Raw genomic sequence first — 22,920 nt, 5'->3', positions numbered from 1 at the left:
CTACTGATGTGTGCAGGCCTGGGGTGAGTGGCTGGATACGTTCAGTTCTTAGGTATAAACACACAAAATGGGACCAAAAGTATGGTAGTCATGCAAGTCTTTTCAAATACAGACAGACCTGCAGCGTCGTTTCAGAGGCTGCGCGGCATCTTCCTGTGCTCCGTGCACCCTCCAACTTTTGACCGTTGAGGTTCTGTGCACAGGCCTTTTTCTGAGGTGAATTTGTGGGCTCCCTAGGAGATATCAGAGAAACTCAAAAGGAACCAGAAAAGCGGCAGCCCACTAGATCAAACCCAGCCTATTTTCCGTCTCTTTCAAGCTCCAGTTAGTGAAGTGGCTTCCTCAGCCCACTCAAGGAGAGTCATGATTGAAATTCGACCATGCAATTTACTACCTGCTCAACCCTGAAAGCAGTGGCTCCATCAACTGAGGACATATTTTATTTAGCAAAGAGACATAATCCTTCCAAAATAAAAACCAGCCAGTATCTCTACAGCTCCCACTCGAGCTCTGTGTCCAGGGCGCCGCCACACCGCTGTCCTGGCCCTGCGCCCGCGGGAGGGCAGGCTCGGCCCGGCTGCAGGGCACGCCTGCTCAGGTCACGGCTCAGTCCGACTCTCTGGTGAACGCCGGCGTTACAGGATGATCTGTGAGGTATGTCGTGGCGGGCACCCCGAGGGATGCCAGGCCCTCGCGGTCACGCCTGGTCCAGCGCCGCGGCATGGCCGAATGGCTGTGCAGGGAGGCGATCGAAGGCGAGGGTGGCGTTGATGACCGGCTTGTCCACCAGCTCCACGACGCACGGGGCGAGGCTGCCGCCGTCGCAGGCCGCGCGCTCCAGCTCCAGCACCGTGACAGTGTTCGGGGATGAGGTCAGCAGGATGTGCTGCGGCACAAACAGCGTCACCTGGGGCCCCCGTGCCGGCCAGTAGCGGCCGAGGTTGAAGCCGTTGATCCACACCTGACCCTGGAGGGGGAGCGAGAGCGAGAGGGCTGTCAACCTGCCTGCAGCGCGGGGACAGCTCCGGGGGAGCACGGCGCGACGCGCACGAGTCAGCCAGGCGTGGCCCTCGGGAAACGCCACCCACAGGTGCCACTGTCCCACACGAGGGCTGAGCCAGTGGTCACGGCCTCCTGCTGCGGTGGCCGGCCACGTGGGGAGGGGGCGGGCTGGGAAAAGCACACAGGGGCCCCCCACCGCCCGCTCAGCAGCCGCAGATGCCAGTCCTGGAGACCGACAGGGCAGTCTCCCCAAGGTTCTGGTGCCCCCTGCTTCTCTGTCCACAGAGAAGAGCTGAGCTGCCTCCTAAAGCACCAGCAGTTTCCTTCCTCGTTTTCCTCTGCTGGAGACAGATCGTGATGCGTCGCTGGCCGTATACCCAGCACGCTCCATGTGCGGGGGACGACAGGGCCTCGGCCTGATGACAGAGGAGCACCAAGAGGTGTCCCAGGGACGGCGCCTCAAGGACATGGGGCTGGGAGAAAGGGGCCCACCCAGTGGGTGCCTCTATTGTTTGTGTTTTAGTCATTCTCACTGTCACCATCAGCACAGGGCTGTGGACTCCACGTGCACTTCAAGGGACGGAGCTGACCTGTACGCTGCGGACAGTTTCCGTGAGCAGGAGAAGCTGCTTCGCGCTCCAAACCTGAACATGGAGGAGAAACCCCTAAAGCGTAAGGCCCATGATTTGGGTGTGTCTGCAAGGCCTCTCCCTGCAGGATTCGCTCCCGGGGTGGCACTCAACTGTTGGCTGAAGAGATGGAACCTTCTATTTAAAGGAGGGGGAAACTCATGCACGTATATACACGAGAGAGAGAGAGAGAGAGAAAGGGACAACATGGAGGGTGAAGAGAGGAAGGAAGGAGGGACATAAAGGAGGGAGGGAGGACTTGGGGGAGGAGGAAAGAAATTGCTCCCCCAGTGGCCCCGAGAGACTGGGGACACCTGAGGAGGCCCAGGCAGGCTGGCCCTGACCAGTCCTGGTCCCTATCCTGCGCTATGACGTGTGGCGCCTGCTCTCCTTGGAGCTCCTTGGAGCTGACTTTACTGTATTTTTCAGCCTCCAGATGTCCCCTCTGTCTCAGCTCCTTCTGAATTTCCAAGCTGGTTCTAATCTTGTCCTGCTCTTCCCAGCTGTCTGACCTTGGGCAGGTGCCTGACCTTTCCAGAGTGCACTTTTCATACAGGTAATTGGGGACAATGAGGGCAGAAGGCAGCAGCGCACGGTAAGCACCCAGCAGAGTGAGCACTCCTTATGCTATTAGAAATCGTTCATGGGAAGCAGATGTGGCTCAAGCAGTTGGGCTCCTGTCTACCATATCGGGAGTCCAGGGTTCAATGCCCAGCCCTTCTGGTGAAGGTGAGCTGGCCTGTGCGGCGAGTTGGCCACGCGGGAATGACCCCTGTGCAGGAGTGCCGGCCAATGTGGAGACCTAGTGCAGCAAGATGATGCAACAAGAGACACAGAGTAGACACAATAAGATATGTAGCAGAACAGGGAGCTGAGGTGGCACAAGAGAACGAGCGCCTCTCTCAGACTCCAGAAGTTCCTAGGATCGGTTCCCAGAGCTTCCTAATGAGAATACAAGCAGACACAGAAGAACACACAGAGAATGAACATAGAGAGCAGACAATGGGGTGGGGGGTGGAGAAGGTGGGGAGAGAAACAAATAAATAAATCTTAAAAAAAAAAAATCATTCACATGCCCACAAAAGGCGGCCAGTGATTAAAAACTACCTGTCTGTTGGATTAAGTCATTTTGGAAAGGATGACAGTTTCACAGTTTTCAGAATTATTTTACTCTTGTTTTTACTGAGGGATGCGCTACCTCAGTCCATCCTGAAAGGTATAATGCAACGACAGCTTTATCAAGTCTTTATCAGTTTAAAATCTGCCGGTGCCTTGTTTTTGCAGTGTTAGAGAACAGCAGCACTGTACTTTTGGGGTTGAGGAGGAAGACGCTTCAAAGGCAGGTTAGTGACGGGGTTTTGTGATAATACGAGGAATGACGGGTAAGAAACGGGCTTCACGCTATGTTCTGGCCAGAAGGCCACGCCAGCCTGTGGCCACAACTGAGGAGAACAAAGTTTAGGTTTGGGTCCCGCTCGCACCCTGAATTCCACCCCATAACTATCCAAGACATTGTCCCTCAGGGCCCCTGGGCTGCACTGGGCAGGTCGACCGGCTAAGTGCGGGCTGTTTTCCTGCTTCCCCTTCACTAGAGGGTTCTGGGCTAGAGGTGGTCAGGAGAGGACGTTGTGTAAGGCTGGGAAGGTGGGAAGCGAGCAGCAGCCGTGGCTTCTGGAGGCTTCTCGTGACCAGACCCAGGCACTGAGGGAACCAGGGCACCTGGTGGGGTCCTGCTCAGCCCTGGGCTCACCCGTGCGGTGCCCGGCTCGCCTTCCTAACCGCTGGCCCCGCTGACCGGCCCTGCGGCGGCTACCCAGAGGCAGGAGCAGCCAGAGACCCCACTGTGAGCTCCTGAAAGCCATGCTACACACGTGCACCAAGGAAGCGCTGGCACGAGCTTCAGTGATTTCTCTGTTCCGGCCCCCAGGGGAGCTGGGTAGGTTGCCTTCCCTGATTCCATGACTCCCTCCCACATCCGTGTCGGGTCTATTTCCCAACTGTGAATACTCACAGCGGCTTTGCTTCCCGGACTGAACTGTGGCTGACAGACATGTCCCCAGTGGGTCTTTCTTCTCACCTATCTAGTCCTCTGCAGCCGCACTTTGTCGTCCGTGTCCCATTCCATCTCAGTTAGCTATGGAGCGGACAGCTGCATGTCTATCTTTCCATAAACTATCAGCTCCTAAAAGGCAGTGATGGTGTTCATCCTCCTGTTTCACCAGCGTTTCGCACAGTGCCCAGCACACGGTAGGCTCAAAAATGACTGTTGGGTGAATGAGTTACTGCCTCCTTTAGGTACGTTTATATAGGAACCCAGGGCTCTAGGGGTTATAAACTCTTCACCCAGGCAAAGCAAGAAATTACAAATGAAAAATACAGATGCGTGATTTCTCTTAAGAAATCAGAAAAATGGCAACACTGGACCTGTGTTCTCACATGACAGAATATGTTGGAAGTGAATATGGACTAAGTCCCTTAGTCAGAGCGTGTGCTATCCAGGGCCCCACGCCCCAACACTCCTCCCTCTCCCACCTCACCACTTCCCTCTTCCCTGTCCTCTGCCTGGCCCCTGCAGAATGCATAAACAAACTGTGGTTCATGCACGAGGATAATGGCATCCAATAAAGCAATAAAAAGAAATGAACCATTGTTGCCTACACCAAAAAGGAATCCTAGACGCATAAGTTTGAATAAGAGAAGTCATACACATAGAATTCCTACTGCATGATTCCATTTACATAGATTTCAAAAATGGGAAAAACTAAACTATGATGTTAGAAATGAAGCCATTGATGGAGGAGAGGGCTGCCTAAATTTGGGAAAGTGTATTTACAAAAAACCTTCAGCAAATAATTGAATGATAAAATATGCAATACAAAGTACCCCCAGACCCCAAAACTGGGAATGAAAATGGATGCCTGGAATGACCATTTCTATTTAACATCAATGATAGAGTTCCTAGCTAGTACCATATGATAAGAAAAAGAAATGAAGGCAAAAGAATGGAAAGAAATTGATCAACTGTCACTAATTTGCAAACGATTGTGTACACAGAAGATCCAACAGAATCTACAAATAAATATTAGGATTAATGATGGTTAAAGCAAGGTCCCTCAATACAAGCATGTACATAAAAAATCAATTACTTTTCTTTATACCAGAAAGAAACAGACTAAACATTAAAATAACATTAAAATAGCATAAAAACTATTATGAAATACCTAAGAACAAATCTAATGAAAGACTTGAAAGACCTATACCTAGAAAATGATAAAATTTTACTGTGAGATATTAAAGACCTACATAAGTGGAAAGTGGCTGTGGCTCAATCAGTTGGGCTCCTGGTCTGCCATACGGGAGGCCCTGGGTTGGCGTCCTGGGGCCCCTTGTGAAGGCAGGCTCACTCACATGCTGCAGAGAGCTGACAGCCTGCATGCCACGGAGAGCTGGTGCAGCAAGATGATGCAACAAAAGGGAGACAAACAGATACAGAAAAAACATGCAGCAAATGGACACAGAGAAGAGACAGCAAAAGAAAGGAACAAGCCGCAAAGTGGGGGGGGGGGGATAAATAAATAAATCTTAAAAAAAAAGACCTACATAAGCTGTAAGACTCAATATTAGACAGATATTCAATCCTCCCCAATTCAACTCAGTCCCAAACAAAATCCCAGTAGTTTTCCTTTCTGATGGAAGTCGACAAGCTGAGGCTAAACTGTATAAGGAAATGCAAGGGGCAGCCAAGAATAGCCTAGACAACTTCAAGGAATAACAAAGGGGTAAGAGCTAACCTACAGGACAGTCAAGTTTATTATACAACGAGAGTAATGAACACAGTGTGATACTGCTGCCAAATCAGACCAACAGACTGAAGGCACAGAGTAGAAAACGCCAGAAAGATTCATGTGCACGTCTGGTCATGTGGTTTGGCTTACGTGCCCCATCACAGCCAAAATGAAAAGCTGATGACAACATATTCGTGCTTCTAACCTTACCATGGCCCACAAACCAATGTCTTCCTTTCAGTCCAGTCTCTACCACTCTCCCCTTGCTCGCTGGGCTCCCACGGGACTTCTCATCCATTACTTTGACACACCAAGCTTGTTCTCAACGCCCAAAACACTGTTTCCCCAGATCTAAGGTCTCCTGAATGCTCAGGTCTCAATTCTGTCATCACCTTCTCAGGGAATGCAGCCATGATCATCCTCCTTGATATTGGGTTTTGTACCCCGAGTCCCTGACTGTCCTGTAACTTCTCATGCCTCTTCTAGTTCTCACTACTATTTTTTGCTTTGTTTTTTAAAGATTTATTTTTAAAGATTTATTCCACCCCCCTCCCCCCGTTGTTTGCTCTCGCTGTATGTTTTGTGTGTCCATTTGCTGTGTGCTCGTCTTCTTTTTTAGGAGGCACTGGGAACTGAGCCCAGGACCTCCCATGTGGGCGGGAGGTGCCCAATGGCTTGAGGCACCTCCCCTCCCAACTGGTTGTTGTCTCTCTTTGTGTTTCCTCGTTGCGTCTCTTTGTTGCGTCATCTTGTTGCACCAGCCTATCCTGTCAGCTCGCTGTCTTGCTTGTCTTCTTTAGGAGGCACTGGGAACTGAACTTGGGACCTCCCATGTGAGCCACATCTGCTTCCCTCTTACCACTATTTTAAGTTCTTATTGCCATTTGTTTGATTACTGGTCTACTAGTTGATTCCAGCTATAACACAAGCTCTACGAAGTGAAGGGCTTTGTCTTGTTCAAGGCTAGATTCTCAGCACCCAGTAGAGTGACACTCAGTAGATACTTAGCAGCACTCACTAGAGAATACTTGCTCATAATTCTGCCCAAGAAAGGATTTATTTAAGTGGTAAAGCAAAGCTCTCCTCAAAGAATATTTCATGCTGTTTCTACAAAGTGGTTCTAGTCTTTGGACAAAGTATCAAAGGACTGGCCACGGGTGTCTTTTTGTGGTGGTCACCAAAGAAATGGGCCTCTGAAGAGCTAAACCAACCCAACTCTTCTTTCTTTTGCTCCCAATTTAGAGTTTTAGAGAATGTTGCTCACTGGAAGAAAACTAAAATATTTACCTTTCCTCCTTGATTAGCAGTGGAAAACAATCACTGAAAGAAGCAAATGTTTAAAAAACCTACTTTTGGAAAATAGGTTCACTCTGATTTTCATGAAAATTTTCTCTTAAAAAATGATGCTGAAAAACCAAGATGATGCTGAGATCACTGGGAGAGAGGATATGTGCATTTTGGCAAATGTGCTCTGGCAGTGGACACTCTTAACAAATGAAATGTTCCTGGGACAGAGCATTTGTAGGGTGAACACCAGCGGCTTTGCAGGACTTGGCAGGGCTGTCCCAGCCAAAATGGTTCCGTGACAAGGTCTGACTTTCTCTGACTCTGACTTGACCCTGGCACGCTCCCCACTCTTTGCTATTATCACCAAAGTGATGATGATAATAGTTTCAATAAATGGCAGGTTCCCAGAAATGCTTGACCTACTTCTTTGTTGATCAGACAGATCTGTGGGTCTGTCTGCTTTAAATACTTAGGATACATAAAATCTTCTCATGAGAATTTAAAGCACAAGTTCCAGTGCTGTTTCCAGCCATAGTTTTCCATTTCTCACATTTGGCCAGCAGCTCCTTTAAAAACAGCAGGAAACACGAGTGGAAGGTTGACTTCGCTATACTCTGAAAGAAAGGCACTGGGAGAACTTAAAATGGGAGACAAAAGTCCAGTTCCCAAGAGGAAAAGGCTCTCTCACCCACACTAATCAGGAACACTGATGCTTACTTGAGAGGAAAGAGAGACCAAGAGGAGAATTGTTAAAAAGGTAATAGAGCAAGGGGACTGCTTAGAGACCAGAGGGTCAACAGACCTGGCTGGAGCACACAGGAGACCATGGATTCTTCCTGCAGAAGCCCGGGGGGTCTGCAGCTGATGCAAATCAGACTCCTTGGTCTTGGAGTAATGAAGTGAAATCACTTTATGTTTTCTCTGTATTTTAGAACAGACCCAAATAGAAGTGAAGCCATCAAAAGCACCAACTACTACTCTCAAAGATGAATTACTCACTTTTTCCCTTCGTTAAACCCCAAACCCCTTAAAAGTTCCATCATTGTTTAAAATGGAAGCAGGTTAGAAAGAACTTTTTATATAAGAGTCACCTAAACAACAGTTTTCATGCCACTTTACAAAATGGAATAGAGCTAAGAACTTGTAAGCAAAAACTTCCTCCATGCAGCCATATATTTGTTATAAAGTCCATGCACTAAAAACTGTAGGGGCTTTGGCCTATTGATTCCTGCTTTACACAAAATTCTAATAAGTTTTGTTATTAAATTAATAAATATTCATTGAAAGAAGCCTGATCAGTTTCCAGGTTCACATTGAGACTAAAAACAGTGAATGAGGTGGAAAGAGCAGATTTTTAGGGGTAAGTCTATTTGTAATGAGGCAAAAGAAGCTTAAAAAGTATATAAAATTTAAAATGAATGTAAAGTCAAATAGTGCTGTGAGCTAGTGATAGATTGCAGAAATGGCTACAATTATTGGCAGCTCCCCTCATCCAAAAATAGAGCCAATTTCTCCATTCCTTGAACCTGGCTTGTGATGTGCTCTGGCCAAAAGGACACGGAGGAAGTAACATGTGAATTCTGACTTGGGCCTCAAGGGGCCTTGTGCTTTGTGTTCTTTTATCTGAACCCTTCCAGCCACCGTGGGAACAAGTCTTGGCTAGCTTGCTGGATGATGAGAGAGACATGGCCTGGTCTCCTTGGTCACCTCCATCAGCAGTCAGCCAACTACAAGCAGCACGGCCTCCTAGTTGACCAGAAGATCATGCCCAGCTGAGAACAGCAGAAGAGCAACCCCGTTTGCCAATACACAAAATTCTGAGCTAAATAATTATTTTTTATTAACAATGATTGTTACTGTTAAAACCACTAAGTTTTGGGGTGGTTTGTTATGCAGCAAAAGCTAACTGATACACATCTCAGTGCCTCAAGATACATTAACATGTTATTCTTCACTGAAGTAAATGATGTTAGCAAACCCCATTTAAAAGTATAATCGAGTCACCCTCGACTGTTGAGTTCTTCCCTTACTAATGAGTGGCCGCATGCTTTCAGGGATAGCACAGTCATGCCTGTGCCTCTCTCAGGATTGTAATGACTAAATGAGAGGACACATATGAGTACTCAGCACAAGCATGCACTAAGCTCTCAGTAAGTGTGGCTTCTGGTATCATTACTTTCCGTATCTGGGCCCTCCCACTGCTGAAACTGAAGTCCTCACTTTATCTCACTTTATTCTTTCTCTCAGACCCCTTCCCCAGCTTCCTTGTTATGCTCCTACATGTTCCTCAAGCAGCAGATTCACCGACGGTCCTGCAGGTCCCTAAATACATTGTGCTCCCCTCCCCCGAATCTCTCCCCAGGCCCCTTTCTTCCCTCATTTATCCATTTACTCACTCAACAAATTATTGGGCACTTCTTATGAGCCAGGTATCAGCAGTGAACACAAGAAAGTTGTGCTCCCCATGTTTCTCAGTGGGGGGAAAGCAGATGTGGCTCAAGCAATTGAGCTCCCGCCTACGGGAGATCCCTGGTTCAGTTCCCGGTACCTCCTAAAGAAGACAGTGAGCTGGTGCGATGGGCAGGTGCGGGAAGTTAACACAACAAGAGACACAAGAAGAAAAACACAATGAAAGGCACAAGAAAGCAGAGAATGGAGGTGGCTCAAGCAATTAGGTGCCTCCCTCCCACATCGGAGGTCCTGGTGCCTCCTAAAGAAATAAGGAAGACGAACAGACTCAGCAAATGCAAACGAAGGGGATGGAGAGAAATAAATAAATAAAATAAATCTTTTTAAAAACCCACAAAAAACTAAAACAAAAAACACAAAAAGACAAAGGTAAGGTCGACTTCAGCCAAATAATTAGAACTCCCCCCTGATGCACTGTGAGCATAAAATGTGTCTTCCTGGAGTCCTGCAAAGGTACGGCCTTGCCTCGGATTGGAAATCAGGGACAAGCATCCCACTGTAAGGGACATTTTTGCTAAAACCTAAGCGTGAATGTGAATTAGGGTTAAAATGTATATTTGCAATAAGGTAAAAAAAATTTTTCTTTGCAGAAAGAGCATTCTGGGTGAAGGGAAAGCAGCTCAAAGGCCAAGAAGCAGGAAGGTTCACAGCCAGTCCAAGAAACTGAAGGAAGGCCAGTGTGATGGGGACGCAGTGAGCGCAGGAGAGAGCAGTGGAGATGAGCCCCGAGTCGTGCTCTGGGGGAGCTGGCCGGCCACAGAAGGACTTAGGAGAGCAGAAGGGAAGTCCTTAGAGAGTTTTCAGGCACAAGAGGGCATTTTTAAATAATCATTCTGATTTACGGGCAAAGTACCCTAAGTCTAGGATTTGCTTTAAAATGTTCCATTTTTTTAAAAAAAGGCTAGGTCAACAGATGAAATAAGAATAGAAAAATGTTGAAAACTCTTGGACCTGGACCTGAGGGTTCATCCCATGATCCCCTCTATTTTGATTTACAGGTGACAAGAACAAAAAGATTGCTCTATCCATGGAGTGGATAATGGGTCATATAATGATAAACAGCACCAGGAGATCATTAAGAGGCTACTGCACACGGTGAACCCAGAGGTGAGTGAGAATTGAGGTTAATAGTACAAATACAAGGAGGTTCTTCTATGGACTAGAACAAATGCACATCACTATTCCAAGGCAGGAAGACTATGGAGAAGCACAGGAAAAACACAACTACTACAACCTACTGACTGCAGTCACCAGCAATATTATAATATTCTTGCATTAATGTCGAAGATAAAGTGTGTTAATAACAGGAGTGTGGAAAAAATATACAAATGTATGCTATGGACCATAATTAGTGGTAACAGTCCAACGACAATAATCTCATTATCTGTAACAAATGTTCCACCACAATGTAATGTGTTGGTGGAGGGGAGTTGTATGGGAATTTCACACATGTGCATGATTGTTTTGTAAGTTCACAACTTCTCTAATAAAAAATACATATATATATATATTAAAAAAAAAAAAAAGAGGAGGCTACTGCAGAGGAGCAGTAGAGAGTGTGGAGGCTGGGACTCAGGGTGGGAGTGATGGGTAGGGAGAGAAATGAAAAGACATGGGCAAGTCCACTGGACCTTGTGGGGTTCAGTGCGGGATGTGAGAGGATGGAAGAGAGCCCCATGAAGACAATTTTCTGAATTGTCTGAGTAATCACGTGGGCGGTGAAACCGTTTTCTGAGAATAGGAACAGGGAATGAAGAGCAGGTATCAGGGGCCCTGATAAGATGCACCAGGCTAGAGGGGCCTGTAAGACCCCCCAGTGGTGGGCCCACATGATGTGGCTCTCTGGACCCTCAGAGGAGCTGGAATTGGAGATGTCCATGAGACTGACAGCCCCTGAAAGAGTGTAGAATTAGAAGAGGGCCCTGGACTGAGTCCTGAGGACAGCAACCTTGAAGCTGAGGGAGAGGGCCGAGTCGTAGAAGAGAAGTTTCAGGAGAAAATGGTGACCCATGCCAGATGGCACCAAGAGGTCAAATAAGACGAGGTCTGAGAAATGTCAGGTGAACATACCAACATGCTGGCGCCTGGTGGCCTTGGCAAGAAGAGCTTCAGAGAGGTGTGGGAGCAGAAGAATAGCTTCTACCCACTGACCTCCACTCTGCACTTAATTCCACGGAATCTGGGAAGGTGCTTCAACTTGGCATTCCCACAACAGGCACTGAACACATAGCTTTATCTTACACTGTAACCCACCTCCCAATTTGCACAGATTCATCTGGATATGTGTCCAAACTTTATGGCCATCTGAGGAGAGCTCCTCTTTGATGATTAATAAGTACCTCAGATGGGACATGTCAAAGCAGAGCTTTGGATGCCCCCACCTGCTCCTTTTCCGGTCTCCTCTGCCTCAGAAGATGATAGCTCCATCCTTCCAGTTGCTTAAGCCCAAAACTCTGGAGGCCTCCTTGACTCCTTTTCCCCTCATACTCCACATTTGATCCTTCCTGAAAGAAATTCAAGCCTTTTCTTTTTACAAATCTTCTATCTCACCACCACCTGAATCCACAATTTCTTCTGCAATAGCTTCTGTGGCAGTTTGAGGTTATTTTATGAATCCCCAAAAAAGAAAGATTATGGTTGTAAATTAATCTATTCCTCTGGGTGTGACACCCTTTGATTATATTAAAATCAGCTGAGGGGCCTTTGATTAGACTCTATGTTAAGATTAGGCTTTTAGATTTGGTTGAGATTTGGTTTAGATTTGGTTTAGATTTGGTTGGCCCCTTGCAGGTCTGATATAAGCAGACACTCACTCAAGAAGACACCAGGAAGAGAGAGTTCTGTCATTTTGGACCCTGCCATGTGACAGAAAGGAGAAGGCACAAACAGCTGAAGCCCCGGGGAGAGGAACCATTTTCCCTGACAGCTTACAGCTGGCCTTGGGAAGAGAGCTGAGACTGACCTAGGCTGCCTGGAAAGAAACAAGCCTTATGCCTGGAGAGAGGGGACTTCACTTAATCATGAAGCCTCAAGAGGCTGGGCCCACGGAGCCTCAAGAGGAAGAGGAAGCCCAGAAGGCGAGACCAGCCAGAGATCGGCGGCCATCGTGCCTCAACGCATGGCAACTGACCTTGGTGAGAAAGCCACCTTGAGCTGGACTTTTTACAGCCTTGTACTATGAAGCTTTTACCCCAAATAAATACCCTTTATAAAAGCCAACAGATTTCTGGTACTTGGCATCAGCAGCCCTTTGGCTGACTAATACAGCTTCCCATCAGGAATCCCTGCTTTCATTCTCGCCCTACTGTATCATCCATTCCCCACAGAGATGTGGGCTTTTGATGTAAATCAGTTCTGTGGCTCCCTGCTTATCAACCTCCTGCCCCCACCATAAGATTTTACCTTTCAGAACAAAGAGAAGCCAAGTTCTTGTTTCCACAACCTGACTTGGTTGTGCCCTCCTTACCAGCCCCTACCTCCCCCCACACCACTAATCTCATTTCTCACCCTCTCCCCTTGCTCATGGGCTCTTCCTTGCTCTGGGCCTTTGTATTCACTGTTCTCTGGGCCTGGAATGTTCTTCCTCCTTCTCTTCACTTGATGACTCAGACTCTTCAGGTCTCGTTGAAAGGTCCCCTCCTCGTAGAAGCATCCCTTGACCACCCCACATGTGGTGGATTTAAAATATGTTCATAAATTCTTCAACACCTCTCCCTTCAGAAGATGGAGCCTAGTGTCCCTCCCCTGGGGAGGAACCAGATTAGTGATTCTGTTCTAATTAAAAAAATGTGATGGAAGTGGTGCTCTGAGGCAAAGTTATAAAAAAGAGAAGCTTCCACCTGGCTCTCTCCTTACTGCCTTCTCATTCTGGGAATGAGAGCCTCCATGTTTTAAGAACACTGAAGCAGCCTGAGGAGAGGTCTGTGTGGGAAGAATGGAAGCTTCCTCCCAACAAGCACCAGCCATGGGAGGCGCCACCTCGGAAGCTGCGATGGTCAGGCTAATGCGTCAACTCGGCCAGGTCATGGCGCCCAGTTGTCTGGTCAAGCAAGCACCGGGCTAACTGTAATACAAGGGCATTTCATGGACTTTAATCATCAGTGAGTTGATTGCATACATAGCTGGTTACATCTACAATGAACTGAGGAGACTGTCGTCAGCAATGAGTGACATCTCATCCAAGCAGCTGAAGGCCTTAAAAGGGAAAGTGACTTCAGCATTCAGAGAGAGATTTCCCATCTCCACTCCCGATAGCCAATGTCTCCTGGAGAACTCAACGAGGACCTTCATCAGAGTCCCTGGCTTGCAGCCTGCCCTTCAGAACTTGGATTTGTGCCTCCCCACGGTTGTGCGAGACAATCTTATAAAACTGAATAGTATTTACAGGTATCTCCTGTGGGTTCTGTTTCCCTAGAGAACCCTGACTAAAACAGAAGCAGATCCTCTGGCCCCAGTGAAGTTTTCAGTGACTGCTGCCCTGGCTGACAGCTTGACTGTAAATTCATAAGAGACCCCAAGCCAGAAATGCCCAACCAAGCCATTCCCAAATTCCTAACATATAGAACTAAGAATAATAAATGTTTATCATTGTTTTAAGGCCCTATGTTTCAGGGTAACTTGTTACACAGCAATAGGTAACTAACAGACCATATAAAGCAGCAACATCTTCATCCACTATACCTGTTATTTTTTCCTGTTAATCCCCATCTGAAATTGCAGTGTTTAATTATTGTCTTCCCCACTAGCCTTGTCCTTGTCCAAACTATCATATTCATGTACTCAACAGCCACTCAGCAAGTACTTCCCTTCTCCAGTCCATTTACACCCCGCTACCATATCTGCTTGGATCACTTTAATGCTTAAAAGCTCCTCTGGTTCTATAAAATTCTCAGATGCACGTCCAAACTCCATGGCACACAAAATTCGTATTTCATCCTGAAATCCTCTGAAACTTCATTTTCTGCCACTCTCCTCCTTGCCCTCGACTGTGTCAGCACCTCTGTCCAAATCCTTCTCCATCTAGGAAACCCCTAGGCATTTGGCAGCCTGAATTCATGGTTCACATTACTCTTACCAACTTCCTCTCACGGTTCTCTCTGGCTCTGTCTGCACCTCCATCTCCCCCAGTGGACTGAGACCAAATGCCTGATGTTCAGCCATAAAGGACAAGGTTGACATAGTTCCACATACATGGCAACAGAACAAAAATAAATAAATAAATAAATCCATGGGACTACACTCTACAGTGAACTCAAACTTAAACCATGGTCTATCGTTAATAATACAATTATAAAAATGTGCTTTCATCAATGGTAACAAATGTTCCACACCGATGCAAGGTGTTAGTAAGAGGGTGGTTCATGGGAATCCTGTATTTTATGCATGTTTGTTCCGTAAACCCACAACTTCTCTAATAAAGAAAAAAATAAGTTCCATATACTCTATCTAAAAAGGCAAAGAAATTCCAAAAGCAAGATGCAAAAATAGTTTACAAATAAAGGGGACTTTTCTCAGTCCTTATAAATCATTTTGTAATTTTTTTTAGTATGTGGAAGGCAGGAATGCTTGCCTTTAAAAAATAAAATTGCTTTTAGTTCCATATTCCAATTTCATTCTTCGCCTTTCAAAGCACAATTCTGGTTGAAGACAAGTGGGACACTTTCCTGCCCCTCTCACCACTATGCTCTGTTATGTACCCAAACCTACCGCAAGAGGCTAAAAAATCCAAGAAGCCTGCAGAGGACAGTAACGTGAGCCTTATCCCCACCCATCTGAAAGAGAGATAAACAGCACAAAATGTGAGTGCACTGGCAGAAACCAGCGTTTAAGTACGGCACTTATGACACGTGGCAACAGCCTCACGGAGAGGCCTGTAGTCAGACAAAGGTGCTGTGCTGAGGGAAAGCTGCCCTGTGTCTCTGGGACAGGAGCAAAAGGTATGTGTCTGTGGCCACTGAAATCCCAGCAGACCTTTGGGTATTCAACCCAAAGCCACATCCAACTGAAGTAATAAAGCCCGAGTCACCGGAACTGATTTTTTATCTTGTGCATCACCTTATCAGTGACGCCATTCATTCAATCAAGGTAGCTTCTTTACAGCAAATGAAGTGCAAAAGCCCATGGGCCAATGGCAGGGGTGATTCTCCGGATGGAAGAGGGTGCAGGAGGGCTTGAGGGCCAGAGCTGGGTCTGGAAAAATGGCGGAGGCCCCAGGCAAAGCCTCCCGCCAACAAGGGGGCTGCCAGCGGGCTGCCATTCCTCCCCCTAGCCCTCACCCAGAGGCTATGGCAACACAGGCATTTGGGCACCTGCTCATCTGAGAGTTGCCTGCCTCCCGACTCGCTGGGCACTTGCTGCATTCTCCCCAAAGTCAGCCCGCAACACCCCTTGGGAGTGGGACCTGTCCTTTCTGAGGCTGCTGGTCATTCAGACCCTTGGGAGCTAGTCCAGGACTGTGCCTGGCAATAGGGACCCCTGCCCCCTGGAAAATAACCAAAAAACCATATTGTCTTTTACGTGTGAGGCAGGTATGTCTTCTGACCCGCTCAACCCAGAATCCATGAATCTCTTGGATGGAGGGGAGGGGGTAAAGCTTTCTTGAAATTTAATTCACATGTCATAAAATTCACCCCTGTAAAGTGCACAATTCAATGTTTTTTTTTAATGCAGAGTTGTGCAGTCATCCTATTATCAATTTTAGAACATTTTTATCTTGCCAAAAAAGGAACCCAGCCCCCCTTTCCCCCCCCAGACCACCGCTCATCTCCTTTGTGTCTCTGTGGATTTCCCCAGGCTGGACACTTCATATAAACAGAATCACACAATAGGTGGTCATTTGTGATTGGCTTCCTTCACTTAGCACGATGTTTCCAAGACTCATCCATGCCGTAACCACATGTAACGGTACTTCATTTCCTTTAATTGTCAAATAATATCCCATCGTACAGCTATACCACATGCTGTTCATTCACTCCTCAGCTGATGGACACTTGGGTTGTTTCCACCTTCTGGTAATTATGAATAATGCTGCTACGGCCATCTGCGCATAAGGTTTTGCGTGGACACAGGGACTGGGGGAGCTCTAAGGAGTCTGAACCCTCTCACACCATCACACACGTGGAGTGGATATATACTTCTCGAGCGTGAGCATGCAGCGTGCCCATCATTCCGACCAAGTGAGGAAAGAGCCCCTGCCTAGCTGCTGAGGCCCTGTGCAGGGCCGCCTGGGGCCTCCAGGTCACGCGGACCTGGGGCTCAGATCCCTGCTCCACCCCCTTGCTCTGCACCGTCTCAGCTCTCTGAGCCTCCGTTTGCTCATCTGCAAACTGGAGATGATGCGACGACATCCTACCACACAAGTCTCTTCTGATGGTTAAACAGATAGTGCCTATTGTGTGTTGAGCAGAACGCCTGGCTCAGTGGTGCTGGGCTGTGACACCTTTGTGACCTGACCTGGCCAAGGGGGACCTCCCCTGACCTCCCCAAAGGCCATGCTTTCCCATTTCTCCACATTTGCTTCACCTGAAACTCCCTTCCTGGCAAAACTCCCTCTGGTAAGGGCTATCCATCTTCAGGGCCATTGTAACTACAGCTAAGCCACTCAGCTCCTTAGAATCCCTCTAACATACATGCTCTTCGGCTTTGCATCTCCTGAAAGTTCTCTCTCTTAGGGCACTAAACCGACACCACTCGGTACAGCAAGGATTTCTGTCCAGGTCTTCTCACCTTCCCTGGTCCTGAATCCATAGCACCCAGAAAAGCCCCTTGTCAACAACAGGGCTGCTGAGAGCTGGCACTCTTCCCATTTGCTTCCCTCCCAGGGGCTCAACAACACAGGCATGTGTGCACCTGTACATCTGAAAACAATCATGGAGCAACCAGTGCCAAGGAAGAACACTGGATGGAGAGAAAGACGGACACCTTATCTGTACCCCATGAAGGTCACATGCCAGTGGGTGAAACAGAGGATCAGACTAAGAGCAATGAAATCCAGGAAGGAGCACTGGAGGGGTTCAAAAGAGGCCAGTTCATTCCGGGGGAGGCAAGGAATGAGACCATGCCTGCTAGCTTAACAGGAAGATCCACGGAGGGCTTTACTGTGTTCCTCGGCTCTAGAGCCCCTCGATGGCACTTCTTGGTGACAGCAAGGGAGCTGGCAGAGAAGAAGGAGAGGCTGATAAAATGCAGTAGCCAAAGAAGATACACAAATGGCCAATAAGTCCACAAAGAGATGCTCAACATCACTAGTCATTAGGGAAACGTAACTCAAAACCACAACTTGATACTACTACAAATCTACTAGGATTGCCGTTATTTAAAAAAATGGAAAGTAACCAGTGTTGGTGAGGCTGTGTAAAAATTGGGACCCTCGTGAACTGCTGGTGGGAATGTAAAATGGTACAGCCTCTGTGGAGACCAGTTTGGCAGTTCCTCAAATAGTTAAACACAGAGTTACCAAATGACCTGGCAATTCCACTCTTAGGTATATGGTCAAAAGAACCGAGAGCAGGGACTCAAGCAGGTATTTGTACGCCAGTGTTCAACGCACTGGTGTATTCACAACAGTCAAACGGTGGAAACAACCCAAGTGTCCATCAGCAGAAGAATGGACAAACAAAATGCGGTGTATGCACACAACGGAATACTATCCATTCAGCCAGAATGAAGCTCTGACACATGGGACAACACGGAGGAACCTTGAAATCATTCTGCTGAGTGAAAGGAGCCAGACACACAAGGCAAACAGTGCATGATTCCGCCTCTATGAAAGCTCTAGAACAGGCAAACCCGCAGAGACAGAAAGTGTATTAGACGTGGCCAGGGGCTGAGGGGAGCGAGGGCTGTCACTGCTTCTTGGGTATAGGGTTTCTGTTTTGGGTGATGAAAAGGCTTTGGTAATGGATGTTGGTGATGACAGCACAACACTGCAAAAGGAATTCATGCCACTGAACTGTGTACCTGAAAAGTGTTAAAAGGCAAATTTTGTGTTATAAATATATTTACCACAATAGGAAAAAAATAAATGAACCCACCCCCTGCCTACCCTCCCGCCTCCGCCCCCCCCCAAAAAAATGCAGGAGGAGGAAGTGAGAACAGGACCCTGGTCCAGAGGAAAGAGGTGGGGAGGGGGTTCAGAGCTCCGGCTTCCTCCTAGAGGCCACTGGGCAGGAAGCGAGGTGGGGGGAGAGAAGAGTGTGACAGGAAGTGGAGGGAACAAAAGAGCTACACCTGATACACCTGATAAAAGTCAAGGAGGAGGAGGTCCTCAGCCGAGGGCGGGGCCGGAGTGAGGTGGCTTAGGGGCAGGGGTGGAGGTCAGGAAGGCCCACCCAGAGAAGGGGGACTGGAGCCGTCAGAGGCTGCTGGGCGAGGCCTCGGGGAGGCTGGGCATGGCGAGGGGCTCGCCTTCCTGAGGAGCAGGCTGGCAGGGCCCCCCAGCTGCACCCAGCTGCACCCAGTCAGCAGAGAAGCAAGGGAGGACCCCAGAAGGGGGCAGGATGAACAAGGGGGACTGCGTGGAAGGGCAAGGGGCAAGTGGGCGGCCGGCTCTTAAAGAACAGAGGCCACGGGGAAGGAGCCGCAGCCTTAACGGGCGTCAGGAAGAGCCAAGAGCAGGCTCGGCAGGCAGGCATGAGGGTTTCGGGATAGAAGCAGGTGGCCAGAGAGAAGATACCAGAGCCTAAAGTTCCAGGGCTAAGTTCACCAAGATATACCATGTGCTGGGCCAGGAAACGGGTCTCAAAACTAAAAAGACTGTGCAACCATTCACACAATTCAATTTTAGAACATTTCACCACCCAGAAAAGAAACCCCATGCCCTTTCGCAGTCATTCCTTGTGGCTGCCTCTGCCCTAGACAACCACTCAGGGACTTTCTCTCTGTGGAGTTGCCTTTTTTTTTTTTTAAATATTTATTTATTTATTTATTTAATTCCCCTCCCTTTCCCCAGTTGTCTGTTTTCTGTGTCTTTTTGCTGCGTCTTGTTTCTTTGTCCGCTTCTGTTGTCGTCAGCGGCACGGGAAGTGTGGGCGGCGCCATTCCTCGGCAGGCTGCTCCCTCCTTCGCGCTGGGCGGCTCTCCTTATGGGTGCACTCTTTGCGCGTGGGGCTCCCCTACGCGGGGGACACCCCTGTGTAGCACAGCACTCCTTGCGCGCATCAGCACTGCGCATGGGCCAGCTCCACACGGGTCAAGGAGGCCCGGGGCTTGAACCCTGGACCTCCCATATGGTAGACGGACGCCCTAACCACTGGGCCAAAGTCCGTTTCCCTGGAGTTGCCTTTATTGCACATTTCGCATAAATGGAACCATGGAATGTACGGTCTTCTGTGTCCGGCTTCTTTCACTTGGCATAGTGTTTTCAAGGCTTTTTTCTTAATGCTGAATAATAGTCTGTTGTGTGGGTATACCAATTTTTAAAAAAATCCATTCGCCAGTTGACGGATATTTGGATTGCTCCAGTTTTTGGCAATGGTGAATAATGCTGTTACAAACTTGCATGTGTAAGTCCTTGCATAGATCTGTGTTTTCATTTCTCTGGGGTAGATATCTAGGAGTGGGACTGCTGGGTTATGTGGTCAATACATGTTTAACCACTGAAGAAACCGCCAGACTGTGGTCCAGAGTATTTGTACCGTTTTACCTTGCCTGCAACAGGGGATGAGGATTCCACTTCTCCACAACACTAGCTATCATCTTTTTTTTAAAAAAAGATTTTTTAAAATTTATTTCTCCCCCCCCCCCATTGTCTGCTCTCTTGTGTCCATTCTCTGTGTGTTCTTCTGTGTCCACTTGCATTCTTGGTGGCAACGGGAATCTGTGTGTCTCTTTGTTTCGTCATCTTGCTGCATCAGCTCTCCGTGTGTGCCGTGCCACCCCAGGGCAAGCTAAGCTGTTTTTTTTTTTCACACGGGGGTGGCTCTCCTTACAGGGTGAATTCCTTGTATGTGGGGCTCCCCTACGCAGGGGATAACCCTGCGTGGCAAGGCACTTCTTGTGCGCAGCAGCACTTCATGTGGGCCAGCTCCACACGGGTCAGGAGGCCCTGGGTTCGAACTCTGGACCTCCTATATGGTAGGCAGACGCTCTTTCAATTGAGCCGCAACTGCTTCCCTCATCTTTTTTTAATAAAGCTACCAGAGCTGGTATGAAGCTGCACCTCTTTGCGGTTTTCTTTCTTTTTTTTCACACTGGACGGGTAATGTGTCCCCGTCTACCCAACAAGGTTTGAGGGAGGCACATTTCACACAAATGTGTGAACGGCTGTTCACCCTGCTCATGAACCACAAAAGGACGTTTTTAAATTTGCATTTCACTAATGATTCACCACGTGGAGCATCTTTTAATGCACTTACCAGCCATCTAGATATCTGAATAGAGATATCTCTTCAAGTTTTCTGCCCTTTTTAAAAAAATGAGTTTGTGGGAGCAGATGTGGCTCAAGGGGTGAACCCCTGCTTCCCACATGGAAGGCCCTGGGTTCGATCCCCGGTGCCTCCTAAATATACACAACAAAGCCAACTCAGGGGAGCTGATGTGACTCGGTGGTTGAGTGCCAGCTCCTCACATACGAGGTCTGGGGCTCGATCCCTGGCCCCTGGTTTCTCAGAGAAAAAAAAAGTTTGCTTATTATTGAGTTGCAAGAGTTCTTTATATATTTTAATATGTCTATTATGAGATATATGATTTGAAAATATCTTCTCCCCGTCTTTGACTAGTCGTTTCATTTTAATTGTGTCCATTAAATTTTACTTTAAATTTTATTTTTAAATTAATAATTTTATTCTTAATTTTAATTTTTAAAAGACATCATTTATCTTTTTTAAAGATCATGCTTCAGGTGTCACATCTAAGAAATTTTTGCCTAACTCAAGGTCACAAAGATTTTCTTCTATGTTTTTTCCCAAAAAGTTTTAGAGAGGGATTAAACGAGATCAATAACAATAAGATATCTTTTAAAAAACCCAAATATTTGTTTTTGCTAATTCAGCAACACACTTTTAAGTAATCTATGGCCAAAGAAGACATTATAAAGGAAATTAGAAAAATATTTTGAACAGGAGCATAATGAAAACACCTTTCGAAAACATTTTTTAAAGCCCAAAATAAGAACGTTTATTAAAAACATGCCTACGTTCATCTTTTGTTCTCCCCTGCTACCAACTATGAACACATTTTTCTTCCCCTTCGGCGTCAGACTTCTCAAAGAGCATGTTTATAATTCAAGTATCCACATTCATGTTCATTTATTCATTTCCTTAACCTTCTCTCCTCAATAGAAGACAAGCATTCTTGCAGATGCTCTGCTCCACTGGAACAGTACTTACTGAGACTCCCATTGACCTTCTTGTTGCTAAGTCCAGCAGAAATATGTGTTCATGTCCCGTATCCTCTTGGCAGCATAAATACTAGTTTTCCTTCTACTTCTTGGCCACTCTTCCTCACTCTCCATTATGTTGATGTCCTTCAAAGATCAGCCTTAGGTCATCTTTCCTCTGCGTCCTCTCTCCTTAGGAGACCTCATCCACCCATGTCTTCAATGAGTGTCCACCCATGTCTCCAATGGTTGTCCACCCATGTCTTCAAAGATTGTCCACCCATGTCCTCAATGATTGTCCGCCCATGTCTTCAATGACCATCCACACACAAATGATCTACTTGTATATCCCCAGCCCAGATCTTGCCTCTGAACTGTCAACCCATAGATCCAAAAGCCTCCCCTCTAATACCTTCTTCTCTCAGTTGTCCTCAAAGCCTCTCAAACTCAACTGGTCCAAATCCAAACTTACTATCTCCCTTTCCCAACCTGATCTTTATTCTTTCACTAAATGGTACCATCTGCCAGCTGTGGCCTGGAACCTAAGTGTCCTCTGGGATATATCTCTCTCCAAATGCCCATACCAAATCCATTATCATGTCTTGCTGATTTTATTTTCTAGTAAGATGTTCTTTTTGTTCACAATGTAGTTTTCTTTTTTTTTTTTAGGAGGTACTGAGACCCACTCCCCTATTCAAGATGTATTTTTTCAGAGCAGTTTTAGGTTTACAGAAAAACCATGCAGAAACCCTTGGCTCACTTAATGTCAAACATCTCTCAAATATCCGATGTCATCTCCACGGTGATTACCACCATCTCGGTCTCTCAATTAGACTATGGACTAGCCTCCTAGATGAGTTCCTGGATCAACCCCTCCTCTTCAATCACAATCAGAGCATGTCAGTCTCCTGCTTCAGGGGCCCTCGACACAAAGACGAAGCCTTCACGTGGTCTAGAAGGACTGACTCCAGATGGTCTCTACCTGCTTTCCAACCTCTTTTCTCAGCCACACCCCCTTTGCGCTCTCTGTTCCATCCACTTGAGTCCTCTCTCGGACCTTCCTCTCGCCATTTCCCCCCTCCAACCAGAGCCTTTGCACCTGCTGTTTCCTCAGCCTGTGACACGCTCCCCTTCCCTTTTTGCTTTGCTAATTCCTACGCACCTTCATCTTTGTTCAGTATCACTTCCTTAGGGAAGGCTTCCTTGACCTCTTGGACAAGGTCAAATGTCCCAGTTATGATCAAAGCCGTATCTCTTCTCAGCTCACTCTCCTGTTACAGCAGCAGTTTTACCATTTAATTTGGATGCCTGCATGTTTCAGGTCTGCCTCCCTGACTAGACTGCAAGCTCCATGAAGGCAAGGAACACGTCTGGTTTACTCATCAGACTTGGGCACTGCCGTAGTTTGATATGGTTATGAATCCCAAAAATA

General features: G+C 47.3%; 1 protein-coding gene and 1 pseudogene across 2 annotated transcripts in view; both read right to left on the bottom strand.

Annotated features, from left to right (window-relative positions):
• Positions 1-424: 424 nt before the first annotated feature.
• GLB1 (galactosidase beta 1) overlaps positions 425-22,920 on the bottom strand; it is a 120,905-nt gene continuing 98,409 nt past the window's right edge. Inside the window, exons 16-17 of one of the 2 annotated variants that reach the window (XM_058290588.2) lie at positions 1,593-1,646; positions 559-967 (exon numbers count right to left, since the gene is read on the bottom strand). In XM_058290588.2, coding sequence (XP_058146571.1) covers positions 698-967; positions 1,593-1,646 — 324 coding nt within the window. In that variant the 3' untranslated portion in view covers positions 559-697. Of the gene's footprint in view, positions 968-1,592; positions 1,647-22,920 lie in introns of both variants that reach the window. The other variant, XM_058290589.2, reaches the window with a different exon arrangement.
• On the bottom strand, positions 20,355-20,466 carry LOC111767257 (small nucleolar RNA U13; annotated as a pseudogene).

This window comes from Dasypus novemcinctus, chromosome 31 (assembly GCF_030445035.2).
Source record: "Dasypus novemcinctus isolate mDasNov1 chromosome 31, mDasNov1.1.hap2, whole genome shotgun sequence".
Taxonomy (NCBI): Eukaryota; Metazoa; Chordata; class Mammalia; order Cingulata; family Dasypodidae; genus Dasypus; species Dasypus novemcinctus.
The sequence above is the reverse complement of the archived record's forward strand: the minus strand, read 5'-3'. Positions and strand labels throughout refer to the sequence as shown.